The sequence below is a fragment of the Ruditapes philippinarum genome, unplaced genomic scaffold (assembly GCF_026571515.1).
Source record: "Ruditapes philippinarum isolate M1 unplaced genomic scaffold, ASM2657151v2 ctg2408_1_1_1_1, whole genome shotgun sequence".
NCBI lineage: Eukaryota > Metazoa > Mollusca > Bivalvia > Venerida > Veneridae > Ruditapes > Ruditapes philippinarum.
This window is the reverse complement of record NW_026864938.1, coordinates 13387-34883: the sequence shown is the minus strand read 5'-3', so window position 1 is coordinate 34883 and position 21497 is coordinate 13387. Positions and strand designations below refer to the sequence as shown.

Here is a 21497-nt window from a genome sequence, read left to right as displayed (position 1 = left end):
GCCTGTTTTTATCTGCATTCTCACCTATTGAAGTATGAACCGAATACAATTCTATTGTCAAATAGATGCTTAAATTATCTTAAGATATTATTCAAAACGCGCGGGCATATGAAAGGCAATTTCAAAATTAAAAGGATTTGCTCTTTGGTCATCGGTATATATTAAAACGGTAAAGCAACACACTTATAACTGAGCATCTATTAACATAAGTTAAAGCCTTTTAAGTTATAAAAATCACACGTTCATATCAATAGGCTTTGAAAAGGCACGCTTTTGCAATTAATGGTTCACTCATAAATGTGTAGACCTTGTCATTTTAACTGTTAATAAGCTTGTCACATTATTAAGAACTTTTCATTTACCTTTAAGAAATTATAATTGTCTAGTTAAATGAATACAAATAAAACAATCAGGGCAATGAATTTATGAATCTACGATAAGTCTCCGACAGCTCCAAACAATCGACAATAGAATGATAAAAGAACTATTTCTAGCATTTAGACATATGTTTACAGCTCACTGGTATTATTGTGGGCTAGTTTACTCCAAAAAGCAACACTGTATTAGCTGTTTGTTTGACTTTAGCGGTATACATAACTTAGATTATACGCATGTGATGAAGGTTATGTGATGATGTTGTGTATTAATCCGCGTTTGTTGTGAATCGTTGATTTTCAATTTATTCTTTTTAAAGTACGGTATAACGAGGTAAACAGAGAAAGAAACATTATACATAGAAGATTAAGAAAATGTTACTAGAATATACTAGAACCGGCAATGTGTATAAATTAAGGCGAATGTCTTGTCCACTCAGCTAGTGTTGCATAGAAATTGACTTTACTTTTTAACAATTATTTGAAATCATTCTTGTACAGTGGCAGGATATTACCGATAAGATCAATTATTCAAATGTATTGTATAATTGACAGATAAATACAATTGAACAGTGTTCAACTGAACAGTATTTTCTTATTCTTATCAACAATTCACCTGGATATGCTTTTGTGTTTCATTGCAGTCCCTCCAAATAATAGACAACATGTGCGGAAGACATTTATTAATTCAATTAGGTTACTTTCTTGTTGAAGCAGTAACGTGCGGATTTTTATGGAAGCTATTTGTGGCCAACAATCCAGCATTGTTGAACTGTGTTGAACAGTTTCTTTACGGACAAAATTCAATATGTAAACTCCAATGTTGCATTCTTGGATAGAGTTTGCCGATTTAACATTGTAAACATGTATTACAACAAAATAGATTTTGTTAAAAGACAAATCGTTAACTGGTTTATGAGAGTAGCAATATCAAGTGTTCATCATAACATGCGGAATACTTATTGTCCATGAATGCGCTGGCAAAACAACGTCACTTTCTTTGGCTTTTCAATGTTAAAACATCATGATTCGGATCAGCATAATCCAGCTGTACACGTTTTGCAATTAAAGTTAAATATGCCCGCTCATCCCCCCGCCCACTACAGCATCGTAGAATACCGTACTTATCCGCCCATTTTCGGTAATAACCGTCAGCGACTGGTTCTCCTTCTGCGGTCTGATATCAAAGGGAAGCAAGGAAACAAAAACACACACCGTCGTACTTTCCGTTTACCACATATTTCAAGTAAAAACATTTCGGAGCCTTTTATGTGTGCAGGTATTCACAAAACATAATTCACTTACATTATTGCCATTCTATGCCTTTATTCAATCAACATCAGCCCACTTTAAATGATTATAAGCCTATAAGTTTTGAAACGTTGTAGGTACCTCATTTCCTAGAAAATAATTACATAAAAACTCACCACAAAACTATCTTAATCCACCACTTAATGTGGTTGTTTGAGGGTCAATATTTTTGCTAGAACGTTAAAATTATTGTTAGGATTATATTTAACATGCTCTTTTTAAAGACAAATTAATTTTAATGAAGGGATTCCAGGTTGCACAGGAATAAGTAACATTGACAGTTCAGCTGCTACCTTACCATTTTCAAGTCAGCATCTCATAGAGATCTTGCTACGACTAGATACTAATACAGACAAAATTATGGCTGCTGTCTTTCAAGTAGTAGTATTGATAATAACATTTATTAAGTAACATTAATCTTAGCGTATGGCTTGACAAGGAAAAGCTTTTAATAATGGCAACATTAAAACCAAAGTTATATAAAGCAACTACCCATTCGTACGTAACTGTGTATGTTAACCACACTGCGGTTTTGACCATATTCTAAGCCAGGTTGCACATGTGCAAAAAATATGATAAAAAAGATCAACAAAAAAACGCAGCGTTCATTAATCGCATCCCCCACACGACCAATTAAGTACTAACCGGGTTATAGTATGGTGAATGTCGGGCGGCTGTAACAGTTTTCTCAGCAACTACTTAGCACAGCCTCTTGAGAATTTGTATACAGCATTAACACGTAGTCCCATAACATGGGATTCGATTTCAGGTCTGTCGCTCATTCACTTCCTATTAACCGACATTGATAGTCAATGGTAGGAACTATTGGTAATAGTTTTCCCAGCAACTACTTATCACAGCCTCTTGAGATTTGGTATCGATACAGCATCAACACGTGGTCCCAAACCGTTAGAATCGATTTCAGATCTGTCGCTTATCCGCTAGTCAATGGTCAATGGTAGGAAATTTTCGTAACTGTTTTCCCAGCAACTGCTTATCACAGCATCTTGAGATTTGGTGCTACACAGAATAATCACGTGGTCCTATACCGCGGGACTCGATCATACGTCTGTCGCTTATCCACTTCCTGTTTATGGACATAGTTATTTTTCAACATAACATCACAGCCTCGCGATATTTGGTATTGCCACAGGGTATCGTACTGTGGGATTCGATTTCAGGTTATTTGTTTCATTATAAACATCAAAAACGTTAATCCAGACTAAAAAATTCATTTTTACAATACAGTTGAAATAGCTGAATATTAAAAAATTAAAATGCAACCGGCCAATTGTCTTTGATCTTTTTTAAGGTAATATTTGAATGAGTCCAAAGGTAAGTACGTTGATAATCAATTTATGTATACCTTGTTTATTTTATCTTTAAGAAAACCAAAACTTGTAAATATTAATAAATATTCTGTATAGTATTTTCTTGTACATAAAAATAGTTCTCTGCTTTTGATAAAAAAGACAGCAAGTCTTGGTTAAAGCTGTTGACAGCATGTATACATAGATCTAGAGTTGTCATTGATTTACTAAAATGCATAAAAGGGGATTCGCTGAAGATCATAAGCTACATCGGCTTACATATATTTAATAGTGAAAGGCTTAACCACATCCTATGACTCGAAATATCTTCCATTGGATGTAAACAGAGTTGGAAGGATACACTGAATATTTATTTCAACATTTAAATGGGACAAATTCACAAGTTTTTGGTCATACCACGGAATAATCAATAGAAAACTGTGTATAGTTCCGTGGTTATACACTCGGTCAAACATTTCTACAATCTGATAGAGTCCTTCAAAGAAAAAAGGCACATACGGTTCAGTTATCTTTATTTATGTTGCCAAATGTATCGCATTCTAGTACTGACTGCTAAATGTAAAACAAATCAGTACGAATACTTCCGTGAACGAATTCAACAATTCGTACCGTTAAATCATATTTTAATAACTTTTGTATAACTTGCATATCATGTGCTGGAATATGTTTTAACAAAATCAGAAGATATTCAAAGTCAACTATAATGCAGTATATGTATGTGACAAAAATAACTTTTTTATTTAATTCGAAATAGTTTTGTACTCATTTTTACTGTACAGTAAGAGTTACCTTTCTTTATATTCTGCTTTCGTGAAAATTGGCTCCGCCTTTCAATCTTCGTCTTTTTCCGTGATAATGCCATTTATGGAAGTTACAAAACCTTTTTTCATATGTTAATCGCGTTAGCATGTAAAAGGAAATTGTGGTGTTGTCAGCCTGAGAATATAAACTGTTACAGTTACATTCTCAGCGTCATGACGTACGGTATAAAACGTGTTGTGTACGTTCTATCGTGTACAGGTCTACATGTCGCAAGTTATACATTTCTAAAGACAGTTTGTTATACATTTCTAAACACAGATTATATTTTATCTTAGTTGCATGTTACCAGCTTCAATTTTGTCAAATCGAGATAATCGTAACGCTTAATACAGTACAGTATGTAACTCTCTGATCGACAACTATATTTTGACGAGTAATTAATCTAAAAGGTATGAATTGTCAAGTTTCAAAGCCTGGAGCTTTGGCAACGAATGACCTCCATAATTATTCATATTAAATTTTGTATCAAGTTTCTTTGACTGACTTTCTTTATATAACTAACTGTACGTTATGTAAATATTACAATATGTCTGTAGAAAGTCTGATGCCCAAGAATTCTTAGAAAAAAATTATGACGATGTGAGCATATGGTACAAATATTAAGATTAATATTTTAATTTAGAGCATATGCTCAATTTAATTGATGTTCAACTTTGTATTCATAGACGTTTTCTGTATTTAATTCTGTAGTAATTATAAGGGTTAATAAACGTTAATGAAAACGTTTATCTTAAGCTCTTTGCATAAAGTTCAAATTCATTGAATGTGCGTGCATTATCATTGAATTAAATTTGTTCTATAATGTTAATAATTAAGTGTTGACATAATTGCTAAAGACTGTCATATTAGCCTGACGCCAAAGGCCGAAGGCTAATATAAAAGTCCAAATCCCAATAAAAAGCCATTTTAAAAACACTCAATTTTTGACAATTTAATGAATTAACTACACATTATCTAAAAAAAGTTAAGTACTTAGTGAACAAAAAATGATAATTATGAAATTCCGTTGTCGTGAGGGATTGCAAATGAGATTCTTGTTTTAAAAATATATCGGAAACCTACCAAGCAGCAAAATTGCTACTTTTTCAATTGAAAAAAGCAGATTCATAATGGTCGAGCTGGAGAGCCAATAAAAATTCTCAAATCTCATGATAGCCGAGCTTTCTCTTATAGGCCGTATTTTTGCTTAATAACTTGTTTATGTTCATAATGTCGTGATGAATTTAATATTATAAATAGCCTTACATTTGAAGTGAAAATGTGCCTTATATTGAAAAGGTAATAAATAATAGATGGTATTAGTCTTGGCGGTACAGTAAAATTACAAAGGCTTCTTTTAAAATTGGTAAATAAAAAAATAGAATTTGCTCATATTACATTTATATTTCGTTGTTTTATATACTCATAATTTTAAACTTGAAAAAGCCATGTTTTCGTAGAAATATAGTTTTTATCGCTATTCTATAGTAGAATACATATTACAACTCAAACACATGCGTTTGGTGTTTTTTTTTTTATTTCAATTAGATTGTTGATTATACTATATTTCCGTTTATCATACTAGACCATTTGGAAATAGTTTTGTCACTTATAAAAATACTTACAGTTACCTTTCTGAATACCAGCATCTATGCAATTCTGGTACAATGATCAATTATAAATATTCGAATTTGTATAATTCTGTACTTTAAACTTTGTAACCTTCAAAAAGCGCATAATATTGTTAAATGTATCGGTAGTTTTGATTATTTCGAAATTGAAATTGAATTTAACAATTAAAACTATTTTACCTTCCGTTGTTTAAACAAAAATACAAAATCTACATAGACTATAATATAAAGTGATGATTTAAGTAAGAAATTGTGAACGCGCGTGTACCTTTGTATGTTATTTGAATATATTATTTAGGTACCTGACAAAGAAACCAAACTTAAATCATACGGATTTGTGTGATTGTTTGCATAGTATCGTACGCTTTTTTTTTCAATATAATTGACTAGTCATCTCTGCGACAAGTCCAACTTACTCGCTTTCCTGAATAACAATACAGTTCTAGTTATTACAAAATTCTATGCAAATGACCGACATCCTAACTAACATGGTTTCTGAATCAGCAGTGAGAACTAACGACCTTAAACTTATACCTATGCATTCATTCGTTGGTTTGTTGCAATTATATACCATATGATTCAGCTTTGATTTGTTTCGAGGACACATAGTGTTTATGATTCCTATTATGCTTGATACTGAATTCAATTCGTCAGTTAGGATTTCCCGTTAACTGACTGATAGTCGACTAGAACTAGATAAACGTAACGGTAAATAATAAATATAAAGATAGAAATAATTAATGAAAAATAACTGATCAACCCAGCGTAGATAATTCTAACCGGCATGTCTGGCGAAGCCCTAATACAAATAGTTTCCCTACGACTGAATGCATATACAATTGACTTCAATAACACAAGTTCTCGTCTTTTCGTAATTTACGAGTGTACTTAACTAAAGCTGCCAGAAGTAAAGACAAATAATTACTACAAGGAAGCATATAACTTCTTCAAATCAGTGATATATCCTATATATCCTTTTGCTAAGTGGTGTTAATGTATCCTTTCCTGTAAAATAGATACTTAGTGACATTTATGTTTCCAATAAATGGTGTTTAATTGCCCGATTTAGTCTCACAGAGGTTTTCTATTATTCACTTATTTGATTTTTGTAAAAAAAGCGCATTTCGGCAGAAAATGGACTTGAAATAAAATCAATGATAAAATGAGCTTACCAAAATAATAAAAATGTTTGCTTTGTTGAAGTGACTTATTAGTAAAACAAGCAAAGTAGACGGACTTTTAAACATCAGAGCTATAGCATGAAAATACTAAAAATAACATCGAACGCGTATAAATTTACAACAGAAAATCAGTACTGAATTGGTTTATTTGAACCAGCAAAACCTCTACAACTGTGGTATGTACAAATCGGTACGCATTTCAAAACTGATCCATTTACCAAAACAAAACAAAACGAAAACAAAAATTTTATTGTGAATATTGTAGATATACAGAATTAAATGTCAGATGATTGAGTTATGTGACAGGTGCTGAATTAAAAATAAAATCAAATAGAATACTTTGAAATGTTATAAGAAGCAGCTGCGATTTCGTGTTAAAGAATTTAATCCGTGTATAAAAATTTTAAAAACAAACATTTTCCATTTGACTGCTTTCGCTCTCCTTGACCTTTGTACAGATATAAAAGAGCACCGACAAAATAACTGAAATAACCTCTTCAAGACTCTCGAGAAAGATAATTTAAAACGTATAGTGTGCCTCTAGCTGCGCTGGTTATTAGTACTTTAAGTTCATTGATTAAATGATATTACGAAAATACACATTTATTTTGTAAATAAAAACGCTAAGATATCTGAATTTTAGACTAATAATATCAATGTGATTTGCTGCTCAACCTCTTAAATGCTAAAACGGACCCAACGGTATATGTTTCCTGAAAAAATCAATAAATCAATTCTATGTTTTCTGATATCTTGTCTGACTTTATGTTTAATCTCACATCAAGTTGTCTCTTTGTATGCATAATGAATAGCACATATTTAGATACACACTGATTTACGATTTGATGTGCAAGTAAATCGTATATTCACAGGTTGAGTTCTTTGAACGGTGTTGTGTTGACATTTTAACTTACAACGCGTAATAATATCTGTTAATTTTCAATATTGTCATTCGTTTCTTTCTTTCTTTTTACTTACCTTTTCCATTTTGTTAAATGATTAAGACGAAAGGACACACACAACCAAGCACATTGTATTTTCCAAATAAGCAAAATGAAGATACACGCTTTTAATGAATGTTATATACAGCCGATTACTTTTTTCGATAAGTTTTAATTATATACAGGGCCATTTGTTTGTTTAAAAACATCGTAAGTTCTCTTTTAATGTCAAGTAATGCATTAATTATTCACTTTCATCTATTCCAATTATAAATGAACATTAAAACCACAAAAAGAAAACATCCATTTATAAGTCAAAAGACATTGAATTATCAATTGTATATTTCCAATTATTTTACAAAAATAGAATAACAGATCAATGAACTTAAGTATCAAGTGATGTGATATTTCAAGTAATGCTCATATCATATATGGAAAAAGAAATTCTGAAAGAAATATATAAAAGTTATTTATAACAATTTACTGACCTTTAACTTTATTTTATTTTAAATTGATAATTGTACTTCGCCATTTTTAGCTTTTAGCAACATATTTGTATTTTAAAAGTATTGAAGTTGTAAAGTAAATAATTCATTTAACATTCATTTTTTTCCTTTTAGTTTTATTGTTATTAAAATATTTTTGAAAAGAAATGAAAAAATGAAGACATAAAAAACCGGAACATTGCACGGATATTAAGAAAGCTTTAACTTTCTTTATTTATATTTGAATGTATTTATACCTCTTTAATAATGTTTTTATTTTTGTGCTTTCTGAAATAGTGAATTCAATAGTATTTCATTAACGTAAAGTATGAAAATAAAGACATATCTATAGACAACAGCAATAAATTATTCCAAAATAAATATTTCCCTTCTCTTCTTCAAATGTCTCAGTCGTATCTTGCTGTTGTAAGACTATTTCTGTCATAACAATCTCGTTTTCTATACCTGGCACGTTTTGATTTGATACCAAGCATTATCCTAAATTTACGTCTAAAATTCGCATTACATAGAGGATATAAAAACGGATTCAGAGTGGAATTTAGGTAACCCACCCATGTCATCGCTAATAATAATCCTTGATCAATACAACCATCACAGAATGCCACAACCAGGAATAAGATAAAATATGGTAGGAAGCATAAAGTAAATGCCCCCATTATAACACCAAGTTGTCGTGCCGCCTTTATTTCTTTTGTCAAGGCAGAACTTTGGCGTATAGTTTTGATCCTGTTTTTGAAGTTAAACATATTTGATTGTCGTCTGCTACTCCGTTCGTCGCGAAAAACAAAAGCATTCCGCGAGTTGTTTTTCTTACAAGTCGCTGAAACAGTTGTGTCAATAATTGTTTCTGCTTCCCGTATTCTACGAAGTCCACTCATCAAAGAATATTTTTCTTTAGCCCTGACCCGTTTGTCCTCTGAACTGGAACACGAACTGATAGGAGTACTTGGTGAAGACACTGATAGGTCGCCTGATATGTTGCTACTATTTCGAACTAAAATGTGATTAGGTTTCTGAGCTGGTCTGGAGGCAGTAAATTCTTCATAAAAGTATCTTTCCACTTTTTCAGTTTCAGGATCTATGACGTTTTCATCATAAACGTACTCTACCTTACACTTTTTAGAATTTGTGTTGTTTTCGAGTTCAGGTTTTTGCCTTTGAATTTTCCTTGATTTATCATGCCTTTTATTATTCTTCAAAAATTTGGTCACAAAATACCCTTTACAGTTACGTTTTGGTTTTAAATTTGTCATTTTATATGCACATATGTCCGTTGCATTATTGGTTATATGAAGTGAGTCAATAACGCTGTTATTTTCAGAATTGGTATCTACATTTTGGTCACTAAAAGAGAGGTCATCATGGCACGAGGTCATTGTTGATACGTACGAGTTTAAACTTTTCACATTTCTCTGCCCGAGTTCCATTTCAGAGCGTTTTCTGATCTCTTGAAATATTTTGAAATAAAGGGCATACATTACAGCAAGAGGGAGGTAAAAATTAAAGAAAGCCGTAATCACTTTCAAGGCGCTATTTTTGGCATATTCTGTGTCGCATACATCTGCTGGCACAGTCCTTGTTCCTCCATGAAAGAAATGATGCCAACCGGCAATAGGAATGATCCAAAGTGATGACAGGAGCCAAGCTCCGGTTATCATTAAAACTGCTCGTTTCTTAGTTCTTTTCCTGATATATTTCAATGGTGATGTAACAGACCAATATCGATCTAGACTCAATATGAATAAATTCAAAATCGACGCTGTACTGGCTGTATAATCAATGCCTATCCATATCTGACAGACAGCAACACCAAAAAGCCAATCATGTGTGAAAATATACACAGTGCTTATTGGCATTACAAAGAGTCCAACAGTTAGATCAGCAATCGCTAAAGACACTATGAACATGTTGCTGACCTGAAAATATAAAGAAACAATATTAGGAAATAGCCCCAACCGCCGGCGTGCTCAATGACTTCTGATCAAGTAATATGCATGTTTACAAGGTTTAACACAAATTGAATAATGATAAAATAAAACTAAATATTTTATGATGCTGTAAAATGGAGAAAGCAAATTTTAATCATGATAATGGTTAAAAGTTAAAGAGTTAATCCAAGATTTTTGCCGGCATATATCATTTAACTATTCATTGTATCACTCTATGATGTTACATCCCTCACGTTGTTCTATGTATAATATAAATTCCGCCATGCGCATTTAAGCCTATAAAACATCATTATGCATGTTTTTCATTATGTACCCATTATCATGTTATGTTATGTCATAATGTTATGCGCGATTTCTATCTTTTTTCGGCACAAGTTTCCTTCCTTTTTTCTTTTGATGATTGTATTATATGTACTGTTCATTGCTATATATGTATTAAACATTTAATAAAGTGAAGTTGCCAGATTCATGACGTTTTGCGTATTATTTGTTGCAGTCACTGAATTCTATTCTTCGCTATATATACATTTTTATAGGTAATGTGTATTATTTCGATCATTTTGTTTGATGTACCCTTAATTAAGATATTTTTGACCAATGTTTTAGAATTTTTAAGGATGTATAACGTAAAATGGATCAGTCAAATGTTCGTTTCTTTTATTATATCATGTTTACTCTTTATAAGGATGTGGTCTAGTTTAATGGTTCTAGTTAAGTTTATTTTAAACAATATTTTATTTCAATCAAACATATATACGCAATATAATTACAATCAAATGCAAAAAGAAACTAGTTTCATTATATTTTGTTGATAATTTCTTTTTTTAATATACGAGATAATCCTAGTTTGTTATGTCAGCTTAGTTTGTTATGTCAAACATTTTGCTGTAACAAGATCATGTTAAATAGCATACAACGTAACGTTCAGCAAAGCAGTGTGATAACGGAATAGCTCGTAAGAGTGCACATCACGATATAAGCACAAAAATATATATAACACAATGAAATGATTATATAACCAAGACAGTGAATTCACTTTACAATGATCGAACTACATAACGCTCTGAAGTGTGAGCATAACAAAATAGAGAGCACACGCAATGTTCAATACACATCGTAATGAAGTATTTATATTGCGTAATGATTAATGTACATACACCAATGAAGCATGAACATAACGTGATTTATTTGTGCATATAACCAAATGAAACTCAAAAAGTAAGGAAGTTTGTACAAGACGCAAAGAAATCTACATACTATAATGGAACGAACAATGCACAAAGAGTATAGAAGTAATGTAATGTGAGGTAAAACGAACAAAACGTAACGAAATGGGCATTGATCAATGCACATGTCGTAATAAAACATCTACAAAATGCAATAAAGTATGTGAACTTAACGAGATAGAACATTCATATAGCGTATATTGATCAGTTAATATAACAAATAGTAAAGACACATGAACGATAAACGACAAGTAGAATAAGCTAAGGCAGCAAATGCGTTCTATACATGCGTCTGAAATTAACCTTTGGGAATATGTGATCTGTATCGAAATCACCCGAATCAAAACTGGCGTTGAAAAATCAAATACTCGTCGATCGTAAGCAACTTTATTATCTTATTATTGATTCTAGAAGGAAATGAATATCGCATCCCTGTGAAAGTGATAATAAATAATCCTTAACCTCGACATTACATTTCTCAGGATAATATTAAGGATTATCTTTCTTAGAAAGATTTGTTAATTATATAGTATTATGGTTTCAAGATAAGATGGGGTTTTTTTTCCCCATAAATTAAAAATACATATAGTGTAATCCTCCTGTCTATTAGTGTCTACAAGCAAACCAAAGTATAACAAACACATTCATAATTAAATGATAGAAAACTGCTTTTCAATACAGAATACCGAAGCTTCATTCTTATAACGGCTCTCTAACATGGTCTCATTTTCTATTCTATTTTATAAAAAGATACATATGCTGAAACACAATAAAGAAAATGTTTCTGATAAAAAAACGGATACGTGAACTACTAACCTTTCACATTATGGCATTTATAACGTGCTTCAAAGGCATAAAGGCAGTGAAAAATTCAGGTTAATACTGTTTCCTGATTAATTTGTACATTGTGTAGGTTTTTTTTATTTACATACACTCTTTGATAGCTGATCATTTAAAGGCTGTTTATTTTCTGACTTTACCCAAGTTAGCGTCTTACTTTGGAATGCGTTGTGTTTAATGATTTTTTTACGAATTTAGTTCCAATTGATTTTTTACAATGATACACCAGACAAAACATCACATTGTAATATCGCTGATTGTAAGACCATTTATCTAATGTGCCGAAATAATATTTTTACTTATTTCACGCAAATTAATAAATAAAAAAAAAACGCAGGAAGAAATAAAAATGATGAAATACATATTCTTATTTTGGTATGCTACGTTTGCTTTAATATGTTTTTGCTCAATTTGACAAAAGAAAATGAATATTTTCTAGGATTGTTTTATTAGATGAATGCTTTATTTAGAAGACTTAACAATTTTACATTAAAAACATTTTGTTTGTTTAAACACAAATGAACCGGTATCTATTTGGTTAGTTAGTTTTTATTTTATCTGTCTCATAGAAAAAAAATGTCTAAAACAAAATGTACGTCTGTCTTCATCGCCATGGACATTATAACAATATAAGTTTTGTGTTGTCACACAAAACAACTACAGATCATTTGATTTATCACAGTACTTAACAATATATTGTTTTGACAAGATTGCGGACTAAATAATGAAGACTAAATAATAACAGTTTCTCATTTACAACTTATTATTACAACAGTTTATTATTATTGAGATATTGAATATTGTATAATGTCTTCTCAAAACGAAATATACAATTTCAATAACTTAGACATTCAATAAAATGAGTATGATATGACACTATCACAGATAGGCAAACAATCAGCACCTGATATATTATAATGTAACATACATAATTTTTGTATCAATGCGAACTTGTAAAACGTTTAACAATGAATGTGTCTATTTATTTTGGTAATATGCAAATACACTGTTGCTTAACAGGGAATAAGGAAAAGTTAAAGTTTTAAAATCTGTTTCTGCTTTTAATGAAATAGTATCGGTTAACTGAAGAGATATCAGTCCAATAGAAAAGTTGAATGATAAAAATTTATCTTTATCATCATTTTTCAAAATTTCTTGCTGCCAAATAGATATCATGTCCAAAGTATTTTGCACTCATATTTTCGCGCTTGAAATTTTAATTCTTGAAATCTTTTATGTATAATTTTCTTTCAACAATGCCAATACCATGCAGATATTCATTAGTAAACATAACAATGATGAATAAATAACACGTTTTAAGGAGTGAAGATGAATGCAATGCGTGTCGACTATTTATGAATATTACTTTTGGAACCTATTCAAATTCCTTATCAGCGTTAATATTTCCCCTGGGCCTTGTTTTGTATTATGTTGAAATTTTCAGCCTTGTTATATTGATCTGAAAAAATGAATCATAAACAAACCAATTGCAAAGGAATATTAGCAACTGTCATTTCTTTTTATTCCAATTTTGTTATTCCTTTGAAGCAGAAAATTGAATTACGGATTTTTCCGAATGTAAAAATCGTGTGTTATGACAATGAACTCAAGGACTGAATTTCCGAAAGTATCCCCCAGATGATATTCTTGAATGAGATATTACAAAGTAATCTAGGACATTTTGAAGGAATAAAGTCTCAATCTGATTAAGGGATCATTTTATTACGGACTGGTTACCTCTTCCCAGATACTGTATTCACAAATCTTTTGTAAGAATTTATGAAATCAAGCTATTAATTTCAGTCATTACTTTTCCTCTTGATATACATAATTGATGTTAAAGCCGGTTGATCTTATTATAGAATATGCCTATATAAAATACAGAGACATCATAAGATATTTTTCTCCTTTTGTGGTATCTTATGTTTAATTCAGTTGTTTTTGTATGCTTTTTATAAGTTATCTATTAGTCAGTATCTGATTAATATCAAAACGTTTGTTCATCAATTCATTTAATTTTAATCGATTGTTTATTTTTGTTAGTGATAAATATTTTTAATAACAACATTATTTGGTACAATTGTAAATTATTTGAAATATAAAACTATATGATAATGATATGAAATAGCATTCGTATTATACATATTTGTAATGGTTTTATGTTGCAAGTTGATGATTTCAGTATTTCAATAGTTCTGCTTTAACCAAAAAAGTATTTTATGTAATATGATAAATGATTTTAAAACTTTCAGTGTCGGCTTACAGTGATGCTAGGTACATGAGAGATAATACATTTTTACAATTATCTCAACAGTCTTATTCAAACCATGTCTGCGACTTTCTATTTAACCCTTTAGTTTTAATTGCTATCGAAAGGTCAAACCTGTTTAATATGAAATGACGTGTACTTATTACACGGAAAGACCTTTTGATTTAATAACAAGCATAAAATTTTCAATATATAAACCAGATATATCGGCATTTTTGTTAATCTCTAATCATGGGTGTTGATAACACGTAACACATAAACGTGATTTTTCAAAATATATATCAAAAGATTGTTTTTTATGTTAATCATCGTTACTACAATTCTTACCAATGATTATTATAATATTAACTAATTTTCTACATCATACTTCTACCGGAAAGGTAATTTAGGACAGAAGAACGTCGCGTCTTTTAGCAACAGTCTGAATTGTGTAGGCGCTTTTATTATATGTTTTAATGCGTCATGAAATGTAATTTTAGCTCAAATATAGAACCAGTCCAAGATTTTCAAAATGGCGGCGCCCAGCTGATTAAAGATTTTTCTCAAACATGTTATACTTAGACATATATTTTTTTTTTAAATTTTAATTTTATACTTAGACATATATATATTTTTTAATTTTAATGTGATTTATATGCATCATACATGTTATCTAAGAGCGCTACAGCCCTCTCGGGATATGCAGCCCCACTCAGACTTAAATATCTGGTAGAGTTACATTACGCGATTAACGTGTATCACTTAAAATCACTTCGATTTTTTAGGGTTGTACACTTTGAAATATTATCAACATTGAAGTGAAGTATTAAAACTCAGTCAGAATCATAACACAACAAATATATCGAGTGTGATACAGAGCAAATTTATCTTACTATGCAAATATCGACGAAAGAACTGAAGGAATAAAGTTTCATTCACAGATTGAATGTATGCCGTGGAATAATTGTATTTGTTTTGTGAATATGTAGCGGCAACATAATGTTCCAATTATAAGTTAAAGCTTATATGGAAATGTCTAAATTAACATTATTGTATTCGATAGTACAAAATGAATAAATATGCATATATCTAACATGAAATTGGGTAGGCGAAAAATGAATGCTGGTAAAATGAAAACTATACTCAATGCACAAAATGATCTTATATGAAAACAAAAATACTGATCTTAAGCATTAAGTTCGACTTAAAACAATTGCGTTGATAATAATTAAGACAGTTTTGAAATTGTAATAATTTCTCAATATTTTATCTGTGAAAATGTGTTTTTAAATTCAACATAAGAGTAATCTGACTATTAAATAAAATGATTGTACAGAAAATCACATTGTATAGCTTTGTTCTTTTGTTTATTTTTTAGTTTAAAACAAGATATCAGTCATAACATTAAATTATTGTTCCATTTTGTTTGCGAATTAGTATTATTATATCAATATAAAAGAGGCATCCACAACTGGCTTTTATCAAGTCGCTGGGCCGCCTCTGATTGCTATTGCAAAGGCTTACTTCAGTTTGCTTAAAGGTGGGTTTTCCACTTAGCTGACCACTCCTTAAATCTTGAGTCATACATATCAGGGGCACATAGGTTTTCATAAACGTCATTATGTCTTTATAACTGACATGCAACTTAGACACAACTGTAGTACTCTTATTTATAATCTACTATGGATTCTGAAGATATCTTAAAGTTCATAGAATTCAGACATGTCGAATACACCCATATACCAATATAGAATTTAATTATTGTATCGAGATTCCTTTTTTAAATTTCCTGAGATACCTCGTAAGGTTAGAATCAAATACTATTTGTAAAAATATATGGCATTTGACATGATGGTATTGATTTATCATCCCATAGTAGAAAAAATAGGTGTTACATTTGCATTTATTTTCTTATTTATTTATTTGTATGCAATAACTCAATGAATATGTGTGAAAGATACGATTTAAAAAATTTCAAAAAATATATGGAACACTCGATTGTTTTAATTTGACTGAATAAATGTAACGCATCCTGGTGTTATAAGAGTAAAACATGCTGCATTCAACATTGTCCCGAGTAAGTAAAAGACTAAAACAATGAAAGCTATAAACATACCATGTTTGAATATGTGTGTACTTGATTATATTGTAATTTATATAACCTATGTGTATTTATATATTCATTCATTTCATTTCATGAACAAGTGAAATAAAAAGTGTATTTCTTAGCAATAATTTACGTCTTTCAGATATTCATAATTACGAGAACAATACTAGTAGTTTAATGAGCAATCCTTTCATCAAAATATTGAAGAAGATATTTATACATGCGTTTATTTATTGTACGTTGTTTATTACTAAAGGCACATTAAGACTTTCTGTAGAAAGGGTAAACATGTGTTTTATTATGTTGAAATAATGATTTGAGAATATGAAATATGCTCATCACCTGATAGTGGTGAGTGTGAAATAATTAGTAATAAAGGTAGCAAAATACAAACAAATTAGTAGTTTGACTCCAATACAAAATGTTTTTAATTGTTACAACCGTACTAATTGCAAAAATGCAAAAATATGCAAAAACTGCAAATAAATAAATAATAATAATAGTAATAATTATCTTATAATAATACAAAATGGCTCAGCTCTACCGAAAACGAGTAAGGTTTAGGAAATTAAGGCGACCAAAAAATCAGATTTTGCAAATCAAAACATTAATTTTTTGCAGGTTTAATGGGCCTTTAAGACGTGATATGAAGTAAACATAATTGTTGATAAAATGAATGGGTTCTTCATCATATAAAAATTGTACATTTTTATCTAATATGGAGTCGCGCTTAACTAGATTTTGTTTCTCATGTTACACTGAGGTGTGCATTTATTATTACGAAATATATGAAACTACATTGATTTTTTTTCTAAATTCTATACATAGAAAACAAAAAATGCATCCCATGTATTAGTACAAATGGTCTTTATATATTTACTTAATTTGTTGTCCTTATTATTAAGAGTATTTGTGAGTATCTTTCCATGTTTTTTGTTGCTGTTTTTTTAAATACGCTGTAAGATTTTTAACCTATTTTTTATAACAAAAAAACTGATATTTTTACATCAATATTTTTATATGTTATATGAATATACTTATGAAATTAATCATACCAAAAACAAACAAAAAACAAAAATGACTGTTATAACAGCTTGAATTTGTCTAAGAATAATTTCAAAGTACTTTAAAAATTGGAATTGAGCTGTTACGAAATTTATCAATAAAGTGCTTAAGCGTCAAATGTGTGTTTACAGTGAATCTAATATTTCCTAAAAATCAGTTTTTAATAATAAATGACACGTTGTGAAATGATATATCAAAATACGGCATATATTGTTATATTGACGACAACTATGTAACGGATAATTGCAGCTGGCCAATAGTATAATGTAGATATGAAATTTGTTTGAGACATGCTGTTAATTGATGCATAGAAAATTAGAATGAAATCAAAATGAAATCAAAAATATATCGGCGGTATAGATGGGCGTAATACTCAATGTTGTATTATTTCAAATTAGACGAAGATAAATATTGTAAAACAAAAAGGTCTTAATCCCCGTAATATGCAATTTATCATCATTCATTTACCGAACGAAAATAATGCTTAAAAGTCGACTTACTTTCTAATCAATGAAAAGCGTTTAACTGAAGAAGTTTACTTATATTTGTAATTATTGATAATGACTTTAATTTAAAACACTGATCTCTGTAAAACTATTGGTTTAATATACATACCGACTGAAGACGTCGCTCAGTCCTTACTGCATGTAACACCATTGCGTTGCCAACAGTTGTTAAAAGGCATAAAAATGTTAAAACAATACCAAGCGGAATTTCTCGCCATAAATCCCGACCTGAGTCTAATTCCGGTGATAATGACGTATTCGACAAATTGCTGAATAAATATTCCAAATCATTATCCGTAATTGAGAAAAAATCCGTTGTAGAATTTGGATGAAGTATCTCTACTGAATTTCTCGAGTTCATTGCAGTAAATGTCATGTAGAAATTATTCATGTAACTTTTTTCAAAATCTTTACAACATCAGTGAACTATTGTTTTTTGTTTTTTCTGTCTTATAGTTGTTATATAATCATCAGACATAGTTAACATATTTTATTATGATGATAACTGATCAAAATAATGTAACGAGTATAATTCTTAACATCTGGTTTCTTATGGCAAATTAATTATAAACACAATATTATCAGATTCCAAACATAACACAATATCCATCCAAGCATACTTATTTAGTCTTTCTTTACACGTGCATGTATTCTTTCATCCCAAACATTTAAACTATGGTGTATTTGTTTATAACGATAAGTGTTAATGTTAGAATTTTTTTAATTCGCTTGCATTTAAGCAAAACTCAGGTTAAGTTTAAGAATTCCTGTTATTATGTTTTTACAAATATATCCCTGTATGTTTTAAATATAAGATAATCCTCATATAGAAATGTGAACGTTAAGATGATTTACGTGCGTGCTGCAACATGCATTTCCCGAATCTAATCTTAACATCTAATGCATTGTTTTGGTCAACATATAAATGTATGAATATATTGACTGCTTAAAATACGTTAACAAGTTTACAAAGCTATGTTTTATATTACGAAAAGCTATTATTTCCATTGCACTGTTCAAATTATTTTAAAACGACAAAAGCAAAGTCAACCTATGGAGCTATTGTGTTAATATCTTTTTTGTTGATTTAGTTGCTGTTCCACTTATAATATGGAGAGATACGTATAATTTATAATGGTAACATTTACAAGATCCATACACAACCACCTCATATTTTAAACACATAAAATATGTACAAATACTCCTATATAAATGCACAAAAAGTAATTTTTATTTTTAGTTTTATTTTCCAAAAGTCTTCATAATAATTGTAATATTCTGTTGTTTTTTCTTCTGCTGTTTTTACATTTTTCATTCAATATTTTTTTCTCCTCAAATGAGTAGTTTTATTAGAATTTCCCGACGATTTACGTCCAATTTAACATTTAATTCCCTTTTCACATAAAACGTCTACGCATCGTCATCTTTTCTCCGTGCTATATTCATGAATGAAGGAGAAGAAAAGATATAGACCATTTTCTTCGTTAGCCAGAGATTTTGGTATCGGAATTTCTATCGAGCGATAAGTATCTCTCTATTTCTCTCATGAATTGTAGCAGATTCATTCTCTTGCATTGAGGTATGAAAATATCAACGCATACAAATGTTTAGTTAAACCTTAACCCGCTGAATTTGTGAAATGAATTTGGCATGTTTTGAATTTGAAGCAGTTCATAAAACGTTTATGGGATTTTAATATCAAAATACAGAAATTGAGCTACCATCAGTACAATAGGGCCTGGTGAGTCTGCAGAGATGTTTATGCTAACCTGGAACATTTTTGTTGGCAACGAATAAGCACTTGTGTTTATAAAATAGCCGGTTTGGAGGTTAGACATAACTAAGCTTGGAGGATACCACAATGTTTTTAAAATAATTCACTATACGAACTATTTCATCAACATATTTTTAGATAAACTTTAAATGGTTACATATACACATCATATACTAAATCACTTAAATATGTGCATTATTTTTTTAAATGAGTACATGTTTAGTGTATCAATAAGTCTTCTTCCAGTTATCACAAGAAAGGTACAAAAGGTACACGACACAAAAGGATAGTACATGTCATTTCGTATAACATAACAGGAAAAAAGATTATAGAAGTCATTGTCTATACACATGTTCATATACAAAATAAACATATATAGACTAAGTTACAACAATCCGTTATTTAATGCAGAAATATACCGTTAAATTCGGACTGCTACTTAAAAATCTGGAAACAAAGTGATCCCTCGGATGCATTAATCACAACAAAATTACAAGAGAATTGCAGACTCGGTTTGATTGAGTCTGTACCTGAGGGATAATGAAAATGTGCAACATCCCTCACGTCCCCTCGTACCGGCTTGAGCGGTACTCCATTCTCAACACTTAATAATGCTGGCATCAATGATCTCGAAGGACCAGAAAAATATAACAACACTGAAGTGAAGTACGGGACAACTTTTCACAGCTGCCACTCAATTTCGCAACAATGCGGTTTGCTCACCTTTAAGCTTTAAACGCTCATTTTGATCGTCTGGACACCACAAGAAGAACAAGAGTCGATGCGTTATCAATTTATTGTATCATAGTTTGGGGACCTTTCTGTTGAACATGTGTCCGATTTAAATTAGTTTACATATACATGCACCGTGCGTTAACTGAAGTGCAGGTATTAGTTACCCCCACTCCAGAGCATGCCCATTGATTGGCTCATTTTTGCTGGGGTTTACTTATTGTGACGGCAGAGAAAGGGAAAGTTACAAATATATTATATTTAGATGCTCGTTCATTGGTTACTTTTCTCCGGGGTTTCATATTGTGACAACAGGGAACGTGTTTTAATGTTTGACTATGATACAAAAGAGAAAGAACATCAAAACACTCGGCAATCTGATTAAAACTCGGGGGCTACGCCCCCTCGTACAAATCAGATAGCCTCGTGTTTCGATGTTCTTTCTTGTACTTAAACAAATGTAGCTATTTTAGGTTTTTAATGAAATTAATAAAATGCAGCTTTCAATTTAAAAGTTTTTTTAATTTTTGTAGTACATTTCTATTTCATTTATGATATCATCTTTTGTGACAAGGGACTATTTTATTATATGCCTTTTTAAGAACTCTGCTTCGACAAAGGATAACAAGAGCACCGCTAGGCGGAGCATTATATGCCCGAAAGTGTTTTTTTTAGTAAGGATGAAGCATTTGTAAGACATGGGAATTAGCTGTTCATCCTATAAAATTTTACAGATGTAGGTTGATTAATACTTAAGTTATTAATAATGACCTTAACCTTTGACCTTGTGACCCCAAAATCAATGGACCTTTCCGGTGTTTACAGTTTTATGTAAATTGGCTAACTTGTTATCCAATCGCTACTCTGAGATAATACATAGTCACTGGTTGACCTGGTTTGCACAAAAGAGCACGTGCTTATGCTTGTGATACTGTTTGTGAGCAGTTGACCTAGCAATGAATGGAAAAGGTGTG

At 30.6% G+C, this 21497-nt stretch overlaps 1 protein-coding gene across 1 annotated transcript; it reads right to left on the bottom strand.

Annotated features, from left to right (window-relative positions):
• Positions 1-7870: 7870 nt before the first annotated feature.
• LOC132727337 (histamine H1 receptor-like) lies at positions 7871-19612 on the bottom strand. The gene is made up of 2 exons (XM_060712775.1): positions 18127-19612; positions 7871-9992 (listed from the first exon to the last, which is right to left on the bottom strand). Exons 1-2 carry the CDS (start codon positions 18406-18408, stop codon positions 8463-8465), a joined length of 1812 nt encoding a protein of 603 aa, XP_060568758.1. The 5' UTR covers positions 18409-19612; the 3' UTR covers positions 7871-8462.
• Positions 19613-21497: the final 1885 nt, after the last annotated feature.